Source organism: Mustela erminea, chromosome 20 (genome assembly GCF_009829155.1).
Source record: "Mustela erminea isolate mMusErm1 chromosome 20, mMusErm1.Pri, whole genome shotgun sequence".
NCBI classification, from domain to species: Eukaryota; Metazoa; Chordata; class Mammalia; order Carnivora; family Mustelidae; genus Mustela; species Mustela erminea.
Window position 1 is genome coordinate 32,508,420 of NC_045633.1, and position 17,016 is coordinate 32,525,435.

The window sequence follows — 17,016 nt, forward strand, 5'->3', positions numbered from 1 at the left end:
TTCTCGCTTTGAATCTCTTGGTGGCTATCTGGAGCTGGTGGTCATGTTCCTTAATCTATAAGCTAAAGACTTGACCGGTAGCCATCAGCAACTTTGACTTTCTAGAACTCTGCCTAAAATGTTAGCCCTGTGACTTTGGGTCAGCATAAGTCTTATCTAAGTCCATAAAATAGGAATAGTAATCTGTTGTCATGGGATTACTGGAGAAAGAAAACAAGATAATAAAGATGAAGATGTTTCGCATTAATTCTGAGTCGGACATGAGTTCGTTGAAGCAGAACAACCAACCAACAGACTGACCAACCAACCGGACAAACGAATCCAACAGCACCGTTCTTTGATACCTGATGATAACAGCATCATCTTTATCCACAACAACAGAGTGATCTGATCCAGTTGGTTCAGTGGCTGTCAGAAAAACATCATGACAATTCCGATGGGAAAATTGCTGTCCCTGGCTGCCATTGGGGCGGGTAGCTGTTCGAGGCAGTGATGGGTCTGCAGCCAGAAAGCCTGAGCTCAGAGCTCAGCCTCACCACTTCCTGGAAGGGTGATCCTGGACCAGTTACATACCTGCCTTGGGCCTCAGTTCTCCTGCCTGGAAAACGGCCATAAGGGTAGCACCTGTGTTGCAGGAGTGTCCTGAGGACAGATGCGCTAACTCACCCAAGGAGCTCAGCTCTGTTCTGGCCACCTGGGTGGGGCTCCATCACCGCCTACTTTATAACTGGGCAAACCTGGCCCAACTCCTCCCTAGTACTGTTTTGTGGACCAGGCCTTCTCAAGACGCATGAAAAATTGCAGAGAAGGGCATTAAGATCACAATAAATTAGAACCATCGGGGAGCCAGAAAGTGGCTCAATCAAGTCCATGGATGGCAGGAGAAACCATCTAGGGCTACAGGGCGGTCAGATGTGAGGCCCTTGGGAGAACAAGGCATGGAGAATCTACTCCACAGCTCTCCTGTTACCAGCCAGTTACTGGGAAAGGCCAGAAAGGTCTGCCAGCTTCTTACTTGAAAAGAGACCTTTTTTGACCCAACTGAAGGCTTTCAAAATGGTGAAGGGGATTCCTCAAACTGTTTCTGCCCAAGACCATGAAAACAAGAGAATTTAACTGCAAGTAGGAACATGTGAAAACGGGCCAGACAACCTGAGGGGGTTCTTAGCATCCATGTGGGATATGTTTCAAAGCCAAGGAGAAGCAGAGGAGCAAGAGACAGGAACGCTTGGGCCACCAGATAGCCGTGGGTAGGAGCACGAGGGATCTCCGGGGGAGAAAACCATCCACGGAAAAGGTGCTGAGATCAGCTCGCATTTATCTGGTGTGGCCTTAGTCGGACCCACACCCAGTTTAAAGCACTTCACGTCGATCAACTCATTTAAAAATGATCAACAAACTCATAGGTAGGTAGTCTCACCATCTTCATTTCTCCTTTATACGAAGATAGAACCAAGGCACAGAGACTAACCTGTTGGAAGCCCTCCAGGATTTGGACAGAGGCTGTCTGTTGCTAGGACCCGACTCTCCAGCCCTTCCCTCAACCACTGCCTTGGTGGGGCCATCCAGTGAAGAGTATGTCACGTGGTGGCTTGCCAAGGGATCTTGAGCAAGGGAACAAAGCAAGCTGGTAATCAACCTATTCCATCTCTAGACCCTTCACCGGGGAAGGGAGAACACAGACTTCCTCTTCTCCCTGCTTCTTCTTCTTAACTTGTTAATATGGACAATTTCAAGTATATACCCATCGTCTGCGTCAACAATTATCAGGTATTTTCAATCTCATTTTATCTCCCATCATTTTCTCCTCCTGCAGTATTTTAAAGCAAATTCCAGACATCATGTCGTCTCACTGGTACGCACATATGTTGAACAGATCGGAGATTTAAAGAAAACCATAACCACCATGCCATTATCATACCTAATAAAATGAACAACGGTTCCTTAGTATTAGCCAATATCCAGTCCCTATTCAAATTTCCCCAACTGGCTTAAAAATGTTTTTACAACGGATTTGTTCAAATCAAAATCCAAACGAGGGCCACCCATTGTATTTGGCTGTTAGAATTTTTAAGTCTCTCTTTAAGAATGAAACAAAGAGGTACCTGGGTGGCTCAGTGGTAAAGCATCCCACTCTTTATCTCAGAGTCATGGGTTCAAACCCCATGTGGGGCTCTGCCTTGGGCATGGAGCCTACTTAAAAAAAAAAAGTAACAAGACAAAAAAAAAAACAAAACACCCTAAAACCTAAAAACCAACCTTTTAACTTTGGAGCAAATTCAGATTCAAAGAAAAGTTACAAAGCCAGTGCAGAGTTCCCCTCCCTATACTTTAGTCCAGTTTTCTTCAATGTCAACATGTTACACAACCATGGCACATTTCAAAAGTAAGGAATTAACATCGATAATGTGACGATTAACTAAACTTCAGTTTATTGCGATTTCATCCGTTTTTCCAACAGTGTCCTTTTTTGGTCCCAGGATCCAGTCCAGGATCCCACATGGCATTTGGTTATGCCTCTTGTCATCTATAATGGTCTGCCTTCTTTTCTTCATGCACTGAAGTTTGGAGAAGTTGTTGGGTCAGCTGACCCATAGAATGTCCTGTATTTGGACTTTGCTGAATGCTTCCTTCTGGTGGTTTTTCCTCTTCTTCCTTTGTGTCCCATATTGCCTATAAATTAACGGTCACGTGTGGAGGCTTGATTAAATAGAGGCTCCATTTTTTTTTCAAAGGGAGAAATTCTTTATGGATGGTGTTTTGTACTTCTGCTGCATGACATTACATCCGTGTCTGGAGATCCCACTTTCAGTGAGTTCTGGAGGATCTTTTTATTTTCATCTATTTTATTTATTTTTTTTTAAAGATTTTACTTATTTATTTGAGAGACAGAAAGCACAAGCAGGGCGAGTGGCAGAGGGAGAGGGAAAAGCAGGCTCCCAGCTAAGCAGGAAGCCCCACGTGGGGCTCAATCCCAGGACCCTATGATCTTGACCTGAGCCAAAGACAGAGGCTTAACCCACTGAGCCGCCTGGAGCCACCCAGGAGCCCCTGGAGGATCATTTAAAACCCACATTACATGTTTGTTCTCTCTGTTGTTGCACTTTTGGAAAAAACAAAACAAAACAATTTTTTTTCTTTGTCTGAATAGCATTTTGTTGTTGTTGTTGCTGTTTTTTGGTATTACAGAGGTTTTGTTTTTTTGAGACATTCTGGTTTTTCTAATCAACTCTTACCAGGGCCAAATTATTGATGTTAGTCATTCTACCCTTAAAATAAACATGCTCCAAGGTTTTCATCGTCATCTATGGTAAGAAGTTTGTGAAGCAGAGCCAAGACGACCTTTTTTAGAGAGACTCTGCAAATGTGCAAGTGTCAGGGGTTGAGCTGTGCCCAGAGTATAAGAGGTGGACTGCAATTTGCAGCCTCACAGGAGAGGTACTTTGGGCAGTGGAATAGCCACAGGACGCAAATCAGGATCCCACCTCTGGAGTGCCAGGAGCTGGGTGACCATGGCCAAATTCAGAGCCATCAGGTTCAGCTCTGCAGAACGTGCACTGCATAAACCTGGAGCAAATCATTCCTATGGATTGCAAAGTGAATGGCATCTCCTGAAGTTGTGCAGTCTACAACCTACACAAATGTATGTGGCCACCCTGAAAAGTTATGCAGCTCTCCGTGGGTCCCAGTTTTATCTTCTACGAACTGGATGCACCAGGGCCCTGGCAGGAAACAGAATGGATCCTGGATGGTTCAAATGAAGAGGCTTCAGTGAAAGAGGCCTAATAGGCATAGGGGCAGGGCTAAGGGAGCAAACCAGGAATGAGGAAGGGTGTTGGGACTGATGCTGTTGGGACCGATGCTGTTGGGACCGATGCTGTTGGGACCTACTGCCTACTGCAACCTGGAGCATGGAAGCAGCAGCTGGAGCCCAGGAAGGATAGGTTATTGTCACAAACTTGGGAAGTTGGGAGGGGTCAGGGAAGATGTACCCCCATCTCTCACTGCCCCCCTGGCCTCCTCTCTTTTGTTGAACTCTCACACTGGCTGGACTAAAGGCGGCCAGGCGATGCATCTAATGTTCAGCCCCCCAGACTCAGAGTACAGCAGAGAGGGGTGACCAACAGAAAAGCCAGCACTCTAGGGCACCTGGCATTGGATTTTGATCTGAGGCCCCTTATAATTCACAGTTCTTTCACTCTAGGCACAACATTTTAAAAAATACTAGGCTCCTGCTACCCCCTGAACCATGTTAAGATCCTGATGGGGAAGTAAATAGGGACAGGGTTGGTGTATGAAAGTGGACAGGGCTTCGGTCAGGACTCTGGGTCCCAGGCACCTACTCACAATGGAACACCCGTCTTGGCCCTGTGGACCCAGGGAGGCACACATCACGGTCCAAGTCCACAGCCCAGCCTCCTTCTCCTGTTCTGTGGTAGTGTTCCCGCCACCTTCCGCACTTCCTCTGGCTTCCCCCGATATGTAGAATGATCCGAACCCCTCTCCCTCCCGCATTACGCCATTCCTGCCACACAGGCCTCTTTGCTCCTCCTGGAAACTGTGACATTCTAGCATTTGCTGTTCCCTCCCCTTGAAGCATCTCATGTACTTCCTTCCCATCATCAAAATCTCTGCTCCAGTACCACCTCTTCCCAGAGGCCAGATCATTATGTTTTTCTTTTTTTAAGATTTTATTTATTTATTTGACAGAGAGAGTGGGGAGCAGCAGGCAGAGGGAGAAGCAGGCTCCCCGCTGAGCAGAGAGCCCGATGCGGGGTTCGATCCCAGGACCCCAGATCATGACCTGAGCTGAAGGCAGATGCTTAAGGACTGAGCCACCCAGGTGCCTCTAAATTATTTTTAAGTAATCTCTACATCCAGGGACGCCTGGGTGGCTCAGTTGGTTAAGCAGCTGCCTTCGGCTCAGGTCATGATCCCAGCGTCCTGGGATCGAGTCCCACATCGGGCTCCTTGCTCGGCAGGGAGCCTGCTTCTCCCTCTGCCTCTGCCTGCCTCTCTGTCTGCCTGTGCTTGCTCGCTTTCTCTCCCTCTATCACTGGCAAATAAATAAATAAAAAATCTTATAAAAAAAAAAAAAAAATCTCTACATCCAGCGTGGGGCTTGACCCCACAACCCTGAGACCAAGAGTCTTACGCTCCACCCACTGAACCAGCCGGGTGCCCCTTTCATATTCTTTTTAGACTTTGGAGCGAATTCTTCAAATCCTGGTATATATGTTCTCCCTGAAGCCCATCTCGCTATGAACCAGCCACCTCTCAAGAGCTCGACAGATGGGGACTGTGCCTTTCGCCTCTGGGTCCTGGGCACCAAGCCCCGTACAATCTCACCTTAGCTGCTACAATTTCCTGACCCTGTGTATATGCTCTGGATTTTATGTCTACAAACTGTGTGGATGTGGCTTGCTCTGGGATTTAATGTATATAAAAGGAAGCAGTGACAGATGATTCTAGAAAGGTAATTGGGGACCAGGTTGTGGAGGACTATGAATGCCAAGTCAAGGAGAGTTCGGACTTGATTCTGTAGGTAATGGGGAGCCATTGCGGGTGTTTGAGGGAGAGCAGCCGGGGCAGGGGAGGGGTCCAAGAGGGACTTTCGGCCTCAAGCTTAAAGTGAGATCAAACCCAAATCCTTGGGATCCCTTGCAAAGGCCTGGAAGGGAATGACATGATCTGCTTTCTAGAACCATCTTTTCTGAAGGCCACTGGGGGATGGGTTGGAGGGAGGACTGCGGCAGAGAACAGCACCTGTTGAGCTTCTGTTAGGCATGAGTTTTCCTTGCGAATCTCGGTGAGAGTACCGTTTTGGAAACCGAAGTTCAAGAAGGTTAGGACTCGGGGCGCCTGGGTGGCTCAGTGGGTTGAGCCGCTGCCTTCGGCTCAGGTCGTGGTCTCAGGGTCCTGGGATCGAGTCCCGCATCGGGCTCTCTGCTCAGCGGGAAGCCTGCTTCCCTCTCTCTCTCTCTGCCTGCCTCTCCGACTACTTGTGATTTCTCTCTGTCAAATAAATAAATAAAATCTTAAAAAAAAAAAAAAAAAAGAAGGTTAGGACAGTTGTCCCTGGCACCCTGTAAAAGTGTCTGAACCAGGGTCCCATTGGGCCCAGATGCCTGCAGGCGGGTGAGCAGTCTCTGTGTAGCACCAAGGGGTGCTCCCAGACTTTGGGACAGCTACCCATGGCGGAACCTCTCTGGGTGGCTCGGTGCCGGCACGGGGAACAGATGGAAAGTTCCTCCAAGTGGAGCCAGACGGCAGCGCAGGGCTTTGAAACAAAATGGGTTACTTACTTGGAACCCCTGCTCCCCTATAAGATTTAAAAAAATTTTTTTTAACTTGGAGCTTAGTTAATACACAATATTACATGGATTTCAGGTCTATAACAACGATTTGACAATTACAGATATTATGAGCTAGTTACCCTCTGTCACCATGCAAAGTTATTATGATATTTATTGACTATATTCTCTACACCGTACTTGTCATCCCCGGGAGTTATTGATTTTATAGCTGGAAGTCTGTGGCTCTTAATTCCCTCCCCCTCGTTACCCCCCCACATTCCCCTCCAGTAACCCCCAGTTCCTCCCTCTCTCTCTTTCTCCCCATAAGACTCTGATTAAATTGACACGGTCTTCTGGTTACAACCAACGCCTTAGCTTTCATGATGCCTTAATTTTAAAATCCTAGAATTAATTTTTGGCTCTCCCTAGCATGAAAAGCTTTCCCCCAAAGCCTTTAATTCTGCAGCCCCCTATTTTTCCAATCAAAGGAAACTCCACGGGGCTTTCATGGTCTTAATTAATGACTCTCTAATCAGAGTTCCACTCTGCCCGCTTTATCTCCCCTTTGGTCCCCCCCCCCCCACCCTGGTTTCTCAATGAAGGGCTTATCTAGAACTTGTTTTGACTTCAAACAGACACTTCATAATAGTAAATGGCAACCGGAGTTTTATCAAGTGGAACAACCTTTTCTTTCTCTTTCTTCTGGGTCTTAGTATCAAAGCCACCCTTAGGGAATGCGGCCTTCCTTCCTGTCTGGTTTTCAGCAAAACATGCCTTCCCAGCAGCCCCCGGGGAAGGTGTTTTGGATTTTGCGCAACAAAGACTTCCAGGGTAAGTCTTGCTAAGGTGATGGGCTGATATGCCCGAGGCTATCTGGAGGCTTTTGGATTTAGGATTATACCTGACAATCCTTGCTTCAGGAGTAAATGCATGAATTTTGGATAGAGATGTGTGTGTGTGGGGGGGGCCACCACTTTCTCTTAGAACGAATGGCAGTTTCTTTCTTGGGTCTGGTTATCCACAGGACATCCCCCCTCACCCCCCCCCCCCCCCCCCGCCCCTGCCATTTCCATCTGCATCTCTCTTTTTCTTTGTCACACACAAAGAAATAACAAAGAAATAACTGTCACACAGCAGAGAGTTACTGTTGCCTGGGGCTCAAAACTAGCGCGAATGTCCTCCAGATGCGACCCCCCCGGGAGGCAAGCTTGGCCCCCAGCTCTCCTCTTCCTGGGAGCGTGCCGGAAAGTCAGCAAAGGACTCACCGATTTGCTGGGGTATCCAGCTTTTGCCTGAATATGAGCCTGTTAGGCCCCGGGATACCCAGATGAGTGGGAAATGACCTTCGGTTTTGGTGCAGTGTGTTGGAGGAGAGGGGCAAATGCGTTAAGAAGTAAGCATGGTCAGGGAAGATGGGGGTGGGCACAGAAGGTTGTGGAAAGATCTCTGGAAGCTCCGGATGGGCATCAGTCCTAGCTAGAGAGATTGGTGAAGACTTGGAGCCTGGAGGAGGCCCGTGGGGGAGGTGGGGAGACCGACGGAGCGGGGGAGTGTGTCTTAGTCCATTTGAGATGCCCTAACAGAACACCGCAGATTGGGAGTGGGGCTGAAAAACAGTAGACATTTATTTTCCACAGTTCTGGAGGCTGGGAAGTCCCAGACCGAGGTACCAGCAGACTCAGGGTCTGATGAGAGCCTGCTTCCTGGTTCATAGGCGTCTGTCTCCCCACATGGCAGAAGGGACAAGGGAAGCTCGATGGGGTCTTTCTTATAAGGGCACTAATCCCATTCGAGGAGGTTCCACCCTCTTGACCTAATCCCCTCCCAAAGGACCCGCTTTCTAATACCGTTGCCTTGGGATTAGGATTTCAACATGTGAATTTGGGGGGACAGAAACCTTCAGTCTGTAGCAAAGGGCATTCGAGACAGAGGGGAGCAGTCTGTAAGGATCTCAGTCTGTGGAGGGAAGGTGAGTGTCGTTCTGGGGCTGGAGCACGGGGAAGGGTTGTGCGCATTTGGGGGAAGACAGGCCGGGAATGGATGGAAGAGCCATCCAGAATAGACCAGATGTGGAGATCCCATCGGATACGGGGCAGGGGATTGGATTTCAGGCTGGGAAGTGTGTGTGCATGGTGGAGGAGATCCAGGGGTAGGGGTTGGCCCACAGGGCTGTAGAGGGGATTGGTGTCCCTCCTGGGCTCTGTGGGCCCATCCTGGTTGGGTGTGTGTCCACCCAGAAACTAGGGGCCACCTGTCCCTAATTCACGCAAGCGTAGAAGGGCAGTGACCCCAGAGAGTGGAGTGAAGCTTTGAACCCGCAGAGTCTGAGGGCCACTGGCTGGTGAGGATGCACATATCCACGGGGGGTGGCCTGTGGCCTCCCCAGGGACCGGGCGTTCAGAGCAACGGGACCCTCTGTATGGTCACCCGGGTCCAGGGCTTGTCCTCTGTCATGTCAGGCTTTTGTTCACACCTTCGATTTGCTCCCCCGTCTGCAATCCCCACCCCACTCAGACCTCAGACTCTGGACCTCCTTCTAAGAAGAACCTGGCTCCCTACAGTCACCCCTAGCCCCGAACCTGGTCCCCCGAATCCCACAAACAAGTCCTCCTCATGGGTTTCCTTGCGAGCCCTGGCTTCCAGGGTGGCCCGGAGTTGAGAATGGAATCCTGGAGTCAGGGTGGGGGAATGGGGGAGAGAGGTATTGGGGGACGGGCCACAGAGCAAGGTAAAGCCCCCGTTAACCTGAACAACTGACTTTGGGGGTGGTGGCTTCTTGCTGGCTCTTGAGAGGTTTGTGAGTGCACACGCGTGTGGTTCCTGGCATGCATACAGGTGTATAGAGCTGGGCAGGCACCTTGGCTGAATCTCAGCCCTTCTACCCCAAGCCCTTCAGCCCCACACATAATCCTGCCCTTGTCCCTCGCTGTGCCCTGGCTCCCCGTGCTCTCCCTGCCTCTCGGCTTTGTCCAAATCTCCCCTCCTGTGAGTTCCCATGGATTTCCCTGCTGCCAGACCCCTCCAGCCTCCTCTGAGTTGCTAAATTTGGATCACCTGGCATCAGGGACCACGTTTCTTCATTTTCCTCCTTCCTCAGGGTCCCCTAAGTCCAGCTGAGGCTGAAACTGGTGTCTAACCTGGCCGGCCACCTCCAGGACCCAGCACAGAGCCTCACCTGTGCCCCTGGCTTCGTCATGCGCTGGGATCTGCTCAGTGAGCTCGACAGACACAGCTGGTGAAAGATGGACATGACCCAGATCCTGCAAAGAGGCAGAAGGACGGGCACCCGAAGGTGCAATCTTGACCATCAGAGAAAATTTTCTAACTGGCCCTGCAGGGCCAAGGGCCCCTTATCTCTCTTTGCCCAGAAGTGATGTGGTCCCTTCTGCTCGAACCTACAGGCCAGAGCTAGACCCCTGGCCCTGCCCAGCTGCAAAGGCGCTGGGGAGGGAGGTCTCCTCTGTGCCCGGAGACCACAGCAGACCCAGACGCTGGTGAGCACTAGTGACATCTACCAGACTTACCCAGGCGCTTTTAGGGGAGATTCCTCCATCCATTGGATGCCTTGAATCAACCTCCACTTACTGACCTGAAGTTCTTCCTCGTGTTCCACTGACCTTGTCTGTCCATCAGGCCCCGATTCCTCCTTGAGGCTCAAAGAACACGTTTAATTCTATTTCCCCATGTGACTTGGGAGGTCTGGATCACTTCCTGCTAGTCTTCCCTCCTCCAAGACCAGCCTTCCTCCCTATGTTGCTCCTACCTGCCCCCGGGGGGGCAGAGTTCCCCATCACAGACTCTCCTCTGGGGCACTTGTGGGAGGCCCATCTCGATTCGGAGTCATTGTGTCTGAACACCCCACCGTCTTCCCACCTGTGCCAGGGTAACCTGCAAGGGACTGTATGTTTGTGCCCCACAACCCTGAATCATTCGGTGAGATCCTCACCCCTAGTACTGTGATATTAGGAGGTGGGACCTTTGGGAGGATCTTAGCTCAGGAGGGTGGAACCCTCCCCAAACAGGACTAGTGTCTTCATAAAAGAGGCCCTAGGGGGCTCCCTTGTCCCCACCGCCATGTGAGGACATAGCGAGAAGATGGCCATGCCTGAACCAGGAAGCGTCCCTTCCCTGACATCAAGTCTATCAACACCTTGATCTTGGACTTCCAGCTCCCAGAACGGTAAGAAATAAATTTCTGTTCTTTCTAAGCCTCTTAGTCTATGGTATTCTGTTACTACAGTAGATGGAGCCCACTAAGGTGTCCCCTTTCTGTCTTTATCACATAGCCGTCTCGGTAAGTTCTTTGAGAAGCACTGTTCAGACTGTGGCTACATCAGGAAGCAAAACTGATCACCATGTGAATTGAGATTTCGGTATTTTACTGGCGACTGGACATACTCCCTTTTTCTTGGTGTTTTTTTTAGGTTTTGTTTTTGACCCGTTTTTGGGTTGCTTTTCCTTTCAAACTTCTGTTTAAGAACATGGGCTCTTGTGACAGGCATCCAATTGCTGTCTTCTGAACGTCTACTTCATGGCCAATGTTTGGGGAAACGGGCAAGCTCACACCTGTAGGTTTGCTGGGCAAAGAAGCGACCCCTACCTCAGGAGGTGTGCGGGGAAAGAAGAAAAATTCAGGGTTCACAGCTTCCAAAATATCCACGCTTTGCTCGAGTTCTGGCCTGGCCAAGGACAGAAAGCTCGGCCAGAACAAAGAAGCCCTTCTATTGTGACTGTCCCGCTACCTTGAGTCAACTCAGCCCATTTCTGGGCTGTCCTGGGATCCAGAACAGTGGGGATTAGGGGCAGCTGGAGAAACCAGTGTGAAAACTGCTCTGGTCCTACATTGCCTCTCTGAACTTCTGGGGGGCGGGGGGCGGAAACAGCAGAATCACGTCCAACAGGGCACTTGGGGGGAGGGGGAGATTTCTGTTTTAGATTAACAGGAGGATTTATCATGCCAGAAGGTCAATATTTACCTTGGCTTCAGCTTGATGAGTATTTTCTTCTCTGTTCAGTGAGTGGCTCGTTCTGCTGACTTCAGCAGAATAGAAGATCTGTTTTTTGTCTGCGGAAGAGGATGCTGACTGATATTTTCTTATCAGAAAGGCCTGGTAACAGAGATGAGGAGGAGCCCCCCTAGTCGTGTGTGTGTGTGTGTGTGTGTGTGTGTGTGTGTACACGTTCACGTGCGTGTGGGGTTTGCCTCCTTCCAACAGGAAATCTGATCCCTCTTTGTACAAACAACCCCCTTTTTAAAGGCACTTTTGAACTTAGGAAACGGGGTGGGCACAGGCTCCTGGACAAATCACTTCGCTCAACTCCTTGTCTGAAAAATGGGAATCCTGAGAACCCCTGCCTGTCCGTGTAAACAGTGGAGGCACTCAGCGCAGCCCTGCCAGTCCCCGTTGGTGGGGCTTTCATTGTATCGAGGTTGGGAGGGGCTGGTTAGGGGATCACCCAGGGTCGCGGAGGAAGAGAGGGTTAGGAGCGAGCCCTGCACGGGGCTCAGCTCCAAGCCCTTGGCAACGGTGGCTTCTGCCTTTTCCCAAGTGTTAGCATATTTTTGGGGGTGCCACAGGCACGGCTGTGGAATAGTCAGACGGGTGCTTGTGTGGTGTGCTGACAAGGCCAGCTGATCAATTCTATGACTGAGGACCACTCAATTCTAAGGGTACTACCTGTCCTTATTTTGGGGGCGCTCACACCTCCCCACTCTTGCAATCCCCACAAGCCTGTTTCACCTAAAAAAACCCACAAATTACCTATTTTACATAATAATCTCCCCCACATTTATTTTATTCTTAAAAATTTCATCTTTTTTTCTTTCTTTTTTTTTTAAAGTAGGCTCTGGGCCCAATGTGGGGCTTGAACTCACAACCCTGAGATCAAGAGCCAGATGCTCTACTGACTGAGCCATCCAGGTGCCCCTCCTGTATTTATTCTAAAAATAAAGTTTTGTTTTAAATTGTTGACCACAGAATAAGACAATAATGGGTTCATCCTGGGGCTCCAAGAGTCGTTGGAGAAGGCTTTGCACACTCTGGGATATGAGCCTCCTGGTCAGCCCCACCCAGGGGGCTGGAGGTTGGGAAGGGTGGTGTTCTTAGATATTATTCTACACCAAAGCCTTGCAAATGATCATAATTAATGTTTATCGAGCATTATAAGGTATTACCTGCAGCCTTCAGGTACTTTGTGTGAATAATTCATCAAATTCTTTTCTAGCAAACGCATCCATTAGGTGCTGTTATTATTACTGATTTTACAGACTAAGGATGCTCAGAGAGGTTAGGTCACTTGCCAAGGTCACACAGCTGGTACTAGTTGGAGTTGGACTCTACTCACTGGTGTTCTCTGGGGCGGGGGAGGGGGGAGGAGTTTAGAGTGTGATGCCGTGAACATTTCTCTATTCTTCTAGGCCCTGCTGGTGGGGAGGGGGGGTCCAGCTGCTGCAAATCTGGCCTACAAGAGTGACAGCTTGATAAGGTTGGCTATATCCACAGCTGCCTTGGAGAGGGGAGTGGAGGATAAAGGGAAAAGTGAGTTACTGAAGACCAGACCTGGAAAGATCTTCAGAGACAAGCCAAACCACTTTTCACTTTACAGATGAAGATGTGGGGTCGGGGGTGGGGTGGGGATACCAGAGAAGGGAGTTTACTCAAGGTCATCAACAAGTTAGTGGGGGAGCCAGGAGCAGACCTGGGGCTTCTGGGTCTGGCTGGTGTGGGAGACGTCCTAATTTCTTTTCTTGATTTTAGGCATCTTTGTCTTTTTTTTCCCCTTACCATCGAAATGGAACCTCCTCTTGTTCGCAGAGCTTTTGCCATTTTAAAGCCTTCTTAAAGAATAGCACATGTGGTCTAAATGGGGTAAACAAATTCTCTTTCTGTACTTGCCCGCACTGTAGGCAGCACCGTGTGGGACACACAGAAGTTGTCTGGTTCGTGGTCATGGGGCCAGAATGAGCTTTATTGGCCTAGGTATGAAGAAAAGGACCAACCTCAGACAACTGCCCCAAGTCCTGAAGTTGCTGGGATGAATTAATTCTTTTCCTACAGCTTTTCACCCTAAAAGAATCCTACAAAACAAAGAGTAGTGTTATCCTGTCCTCTCCTAGGTCCCTCTAGCTGGGGTGCAGTCTGTGGCCCTGGGAAAAAAGGACTTTAAGATAAAAAGGAGATTCTTTAAAAAAAAAAAAAAAAAAATCTGTTCTCTTACTGTCATGCCCGCAGCATAAAGGTCATGTACAATAACATGGAATCTCTCTTGTCTCATTCTGAGACTAAAGGAGAGGAAGAAGAAAGAATGTTTACAAATTCCTGGGAGATGGGGAATGACCTCATCACTTCCTGGGACTTAGCCAGCTGTCCAGGGAGCACAGATCAGTTTTGGGGGAGGCCCTGAAATTCCGCTGACACCCCAAATTCTCCAAATCTTCTAGGCCTTGAGAGAGGGAGGGAGGACAGGATGAAAAGGAAGTCGTCCCAGGTCCAAGTGACGCTTCCCATTACGGACTGCCCATGCGGAGATGGACTCATCCATCCCGTCTGTTGAGAAACTGGACACTTGGGAAGTGTGGGAGTGCCACTGAAAAGACCTGGGCAGGATTTGAGGGCACTAAGTGGAGAAAGAGGGGGTAGTTTGGGAGAGAGGGTGAAATGGGCTGGATATGTACTCAAGGGGGTACCTATGGGATATGAATGAAAGAGGGCAAAAGCCACCGGAGGGGGCCTTTCGGGCCAGGTTCCCAACAGCATCCCTCCGCCTTCCTCTAAAAACAATCCCACAATTCTCTTCCCAAATGTATTACAACCCATTAAACACTTCCTTATTGGATGGCTTCTCTCCAGATTTACTGACATTTTACAGACTGGGAGCTCCCCACTGTGAACAGGGCCAGAGGCAGTCTTAGGGCCTCCGCCAGCCCCTAGGATGCTTAGGTGGAGAAATTAGGGACTCCCAACCTGGGGAGTGGGGTACAGGCTGGATTCAGGTCCCACCTGTCTCTTGCATGAGGCGCGGTTCTGTGGGTATCCTGCAGCCCAGAAGAGATCAGTTTGGGGCCAGGCTGGTCGGTGGGCTCTGTAAAAGGTGGGAAGTGGGATTGGATTAGATCTCCCCTCCCCCCAGCTACTTTCCAGATCTGATGCCTCACAAATGGGTGATTCCAGAAACAACTTCTCAACCCTGACCCCGCGCTTTCCTCCATCTGTGCTACCGCTCACCTTGGAGAGATGGGTGTGGAGGTAGAGGGTGGAGGTGAACGGGAAGAGGATTCTAGGGAAGCCCGGGCGTGCAAGAGGTTGGCCCAAAGGGCCTCGGACAGGGATCGCGTTGCTTTTCCGGCTTCATTCTCGTGAGCCTCGGTTTCCACCTCTGAAAAATGGGAACGATGCCATCTAACACAGAGGGCAATGTTGTGGGGATTAAACAACTTTGCCCAGGGGAAATCGCCAGGCATGGAGTGGGTGCCCCACGAGCGTTTGCGGACCCGAACAGGGCTCGCTCGGGAAGGTTCTAAAGAGCGTGTGCTCGAGGACACAGGACCCCCCCAGGCCTGCAGCCACTGGCGCCTCCTCGGCCGCGGACCGCCGAGGGTTAATGAAAAAGCCCCACGCCCCCTTTGACGGCGCTGAGCCCACCTCGCCGAATTTGAAAAGGCGGCCCTGGTGAGGCGTGGGCGCCCCCCCAAGAAACTTCCAACTCTCGGCCCGGGCTCCGCTCGCTCGCCGCCTCCGTCGCTCTGCTCCCGGCGGGGGCCGCGGGTTCGGTCCGGCCGCCGGTGCGCTCCCGCCTGTGCTCCCGCCCGGGCTCCGGGCCCCCGCGGGCGGCCGCGCAAGATGAAGCTGGCTCTCCTCCTGCCCTGGGCGTGCTGCTGCCTCTGCGGGTCGGCGCTGGCCACCGGCTTCCTGTACCCCTTCCCGGCCGCAGCCCTGCAGCAGCACGGCTACCCCGAGCCGGCCGCCGGCTCCCCCGGCAGCGGCTACGGGAGCCGCCGGTGAGTAGCGCGCGGCTGCGGGGCCTTGGGGGCTGAGGGCTGGGGGTCCCCCTCAGCTGGGGGCCGCAGACAAGGGGCTGGCTGCGGGCCGGGGGGGCGCTGGGCGGTGGTGGTGGTGGGGGGGTGGAGTGGAGCGCAGGGCGGTGGGGCTGCGGCCGCGGGGCCGAGGGTCCGGAGATGCGGGGCCCGGACTGCGGTGGTCTCTGGCCGCGCCCACCCTCTCTCTTCCTTTCTTTGCTCTCCCAACCTCCCCCTCTTCGGCTCCCGGGTCGGAGGGAGGGTGGCCGCAGTCTGCGGCAGGGGCGCGCGGAGGGGGCGACCGTGTCTCGGTCCCTGCGCGTTTACGGGTTCACGTGGCTCCGCCGCGCTCACCTGCGGGGCCGCGGCTTTGTGTTGGGGAGCAGGTTCCCGGGTTGCCAAGGTCGAGCGTCCGGGTGTCCCGCGTCTCCTGCCGGCTGCCCCAGGACACCGGAGGGGCGATTCCGTCCCGTCTGGAGGGCTGAGGCCGCGGAGGAGCCTCGGCTGCGCCTCCGCAGCCACTTTGGGACGAGGAGCCCGGCTCGGCTCGGCTCGGCTCGGCTGGATCCGCGGTGGGGCCGGCGAAGGAGCGAGGTCACGGAGCCCACGGTGCCGGGACGCACCGGGGGCCTCGCCTCGGCCGGCAGGTGGCGCCCTGGCCACCCCCCCCGGGACGGTTGGGGCCGCGTCTCCTCACCGCGAGGTTGAATTCCCCCCAGAAAACGCATAAGCGCTCGAGGAAAAGTTGCCAGACACCTCGTTTGCGCACCTCACTCGAATTTAGCTTTCCCTCATTTTTTTTTTTTAAAGATTTTTTAATTTATTTGACAGAGAGCACTAGTACAGGCTCCGGGCCGAAGCAGAGAGTCCGATGCGGGACTCGATCGGAGAACCCCGAGATCACGACCTGAGCCGAAGGCAGCGACTTAACCCACTGAGCCATCCAGGCGCCCAACTTTTCCTCATTTAATAATTATAACCCACACGGCTGTCATAGGTCTCTATTCATTCGTACCTTCCACGCCCTTTGATCCCAAAACCACTCCGAGGATACCTGTTACAGCATAACCGTTCCTTCGTTCCTTCCTTCCAGGGAGAAAGTTGAGCTCCAGAGGGAGGTCCCCAAGTTTGTGGCAACTCCAGATTGACCTTCCGTTGGCTTTCCCCAAATCCTGAGCTTTCTGCCCCACTACTTGGCATTATTATTACGGAGGAAAGCGAGAGACTGGTCCCAGTTTTTTCTCCTCCGGTCCCAGTTTTTTCTCCTCCGTGATATTTATTTACCGAACCTGGGAGAGCTACCAAGATGAATCCTGGCAAAGTCTTATAGCCCCGGGAAACAGGGATGTTTTCTGCCGGGAACGGCTGGGTAAGGCGGGACTCTGAAAAGCCAAGAAGTGCTTCTGGAAAACTTTGCATACAATGTTATTTCCCTCATTGTGTTTGGGAATACTTGCCCATGGCCTCTATTAGTATTATTCTCCAAACACCCACAGTCGTGTGGCCTCTGCGCATTTCCATAGGAGAAGAGTCTGAAAAGATAAACTTTGCAGGTTGTAGGATGATAGAGTTAACATGATCTCATTTATGCAAAAGCCATTCTGATTTATGGGTATGTAAATGTCCAGAAATAAAGCTTGTAGGCAAATAGCTCTTGCAGGGACCTGTATGGAGAGAACAGAGGCTGGAGGGCAGGGGGGTGGT

The 17,016-nt window shown here is 51.4% G+C and overlaps 1 protein-coding gene and 1 long non-coding RNA gene across 4 annotated transcripts in view; one reads left to right on the forward strand and one right to left on the reverse strand.

The window, feature by feature from the left end:
- Nucleotides 1-2,253: 2,253 nt before the first annotated feature.
- On the reverse strand, nt 2,254-15,953 carry LOC116581184. Its single transcript, XR_004281937.1, has 3 exons — nt 15,667-15,953; nt 14,297-14,378; nt 2,254-2,673 (listed from the first exon to the last, which is right to left on the reverse strand). It is a non-coding gene; the product is annotated as an uncharacterized LOC116581184 (long non-coding RNA).
- The window catches only part of COL26A1 (collagen type XXVI alpha 1 chain), a 125,565-nt gene continuing 123,462 nt past the window's right edge, over nt 14,914-17,016 (forward strand). For all 3 annotated transcript variants that reach the window (XM_032328257.1, XM_032328259.1, XM_032328258.1), the window contains exon 1: nt 14,914-15,294. In XM_032328257.1, coding sequence (XP_032184148.1) covers nt 15,137-15,294 — 158 coding nt within the window. In that variant the 5' untranslated portion in view covers nt 14,914-15,136. The remainder of the gene's footprint in view (nt 15,295-17,016) is intronic.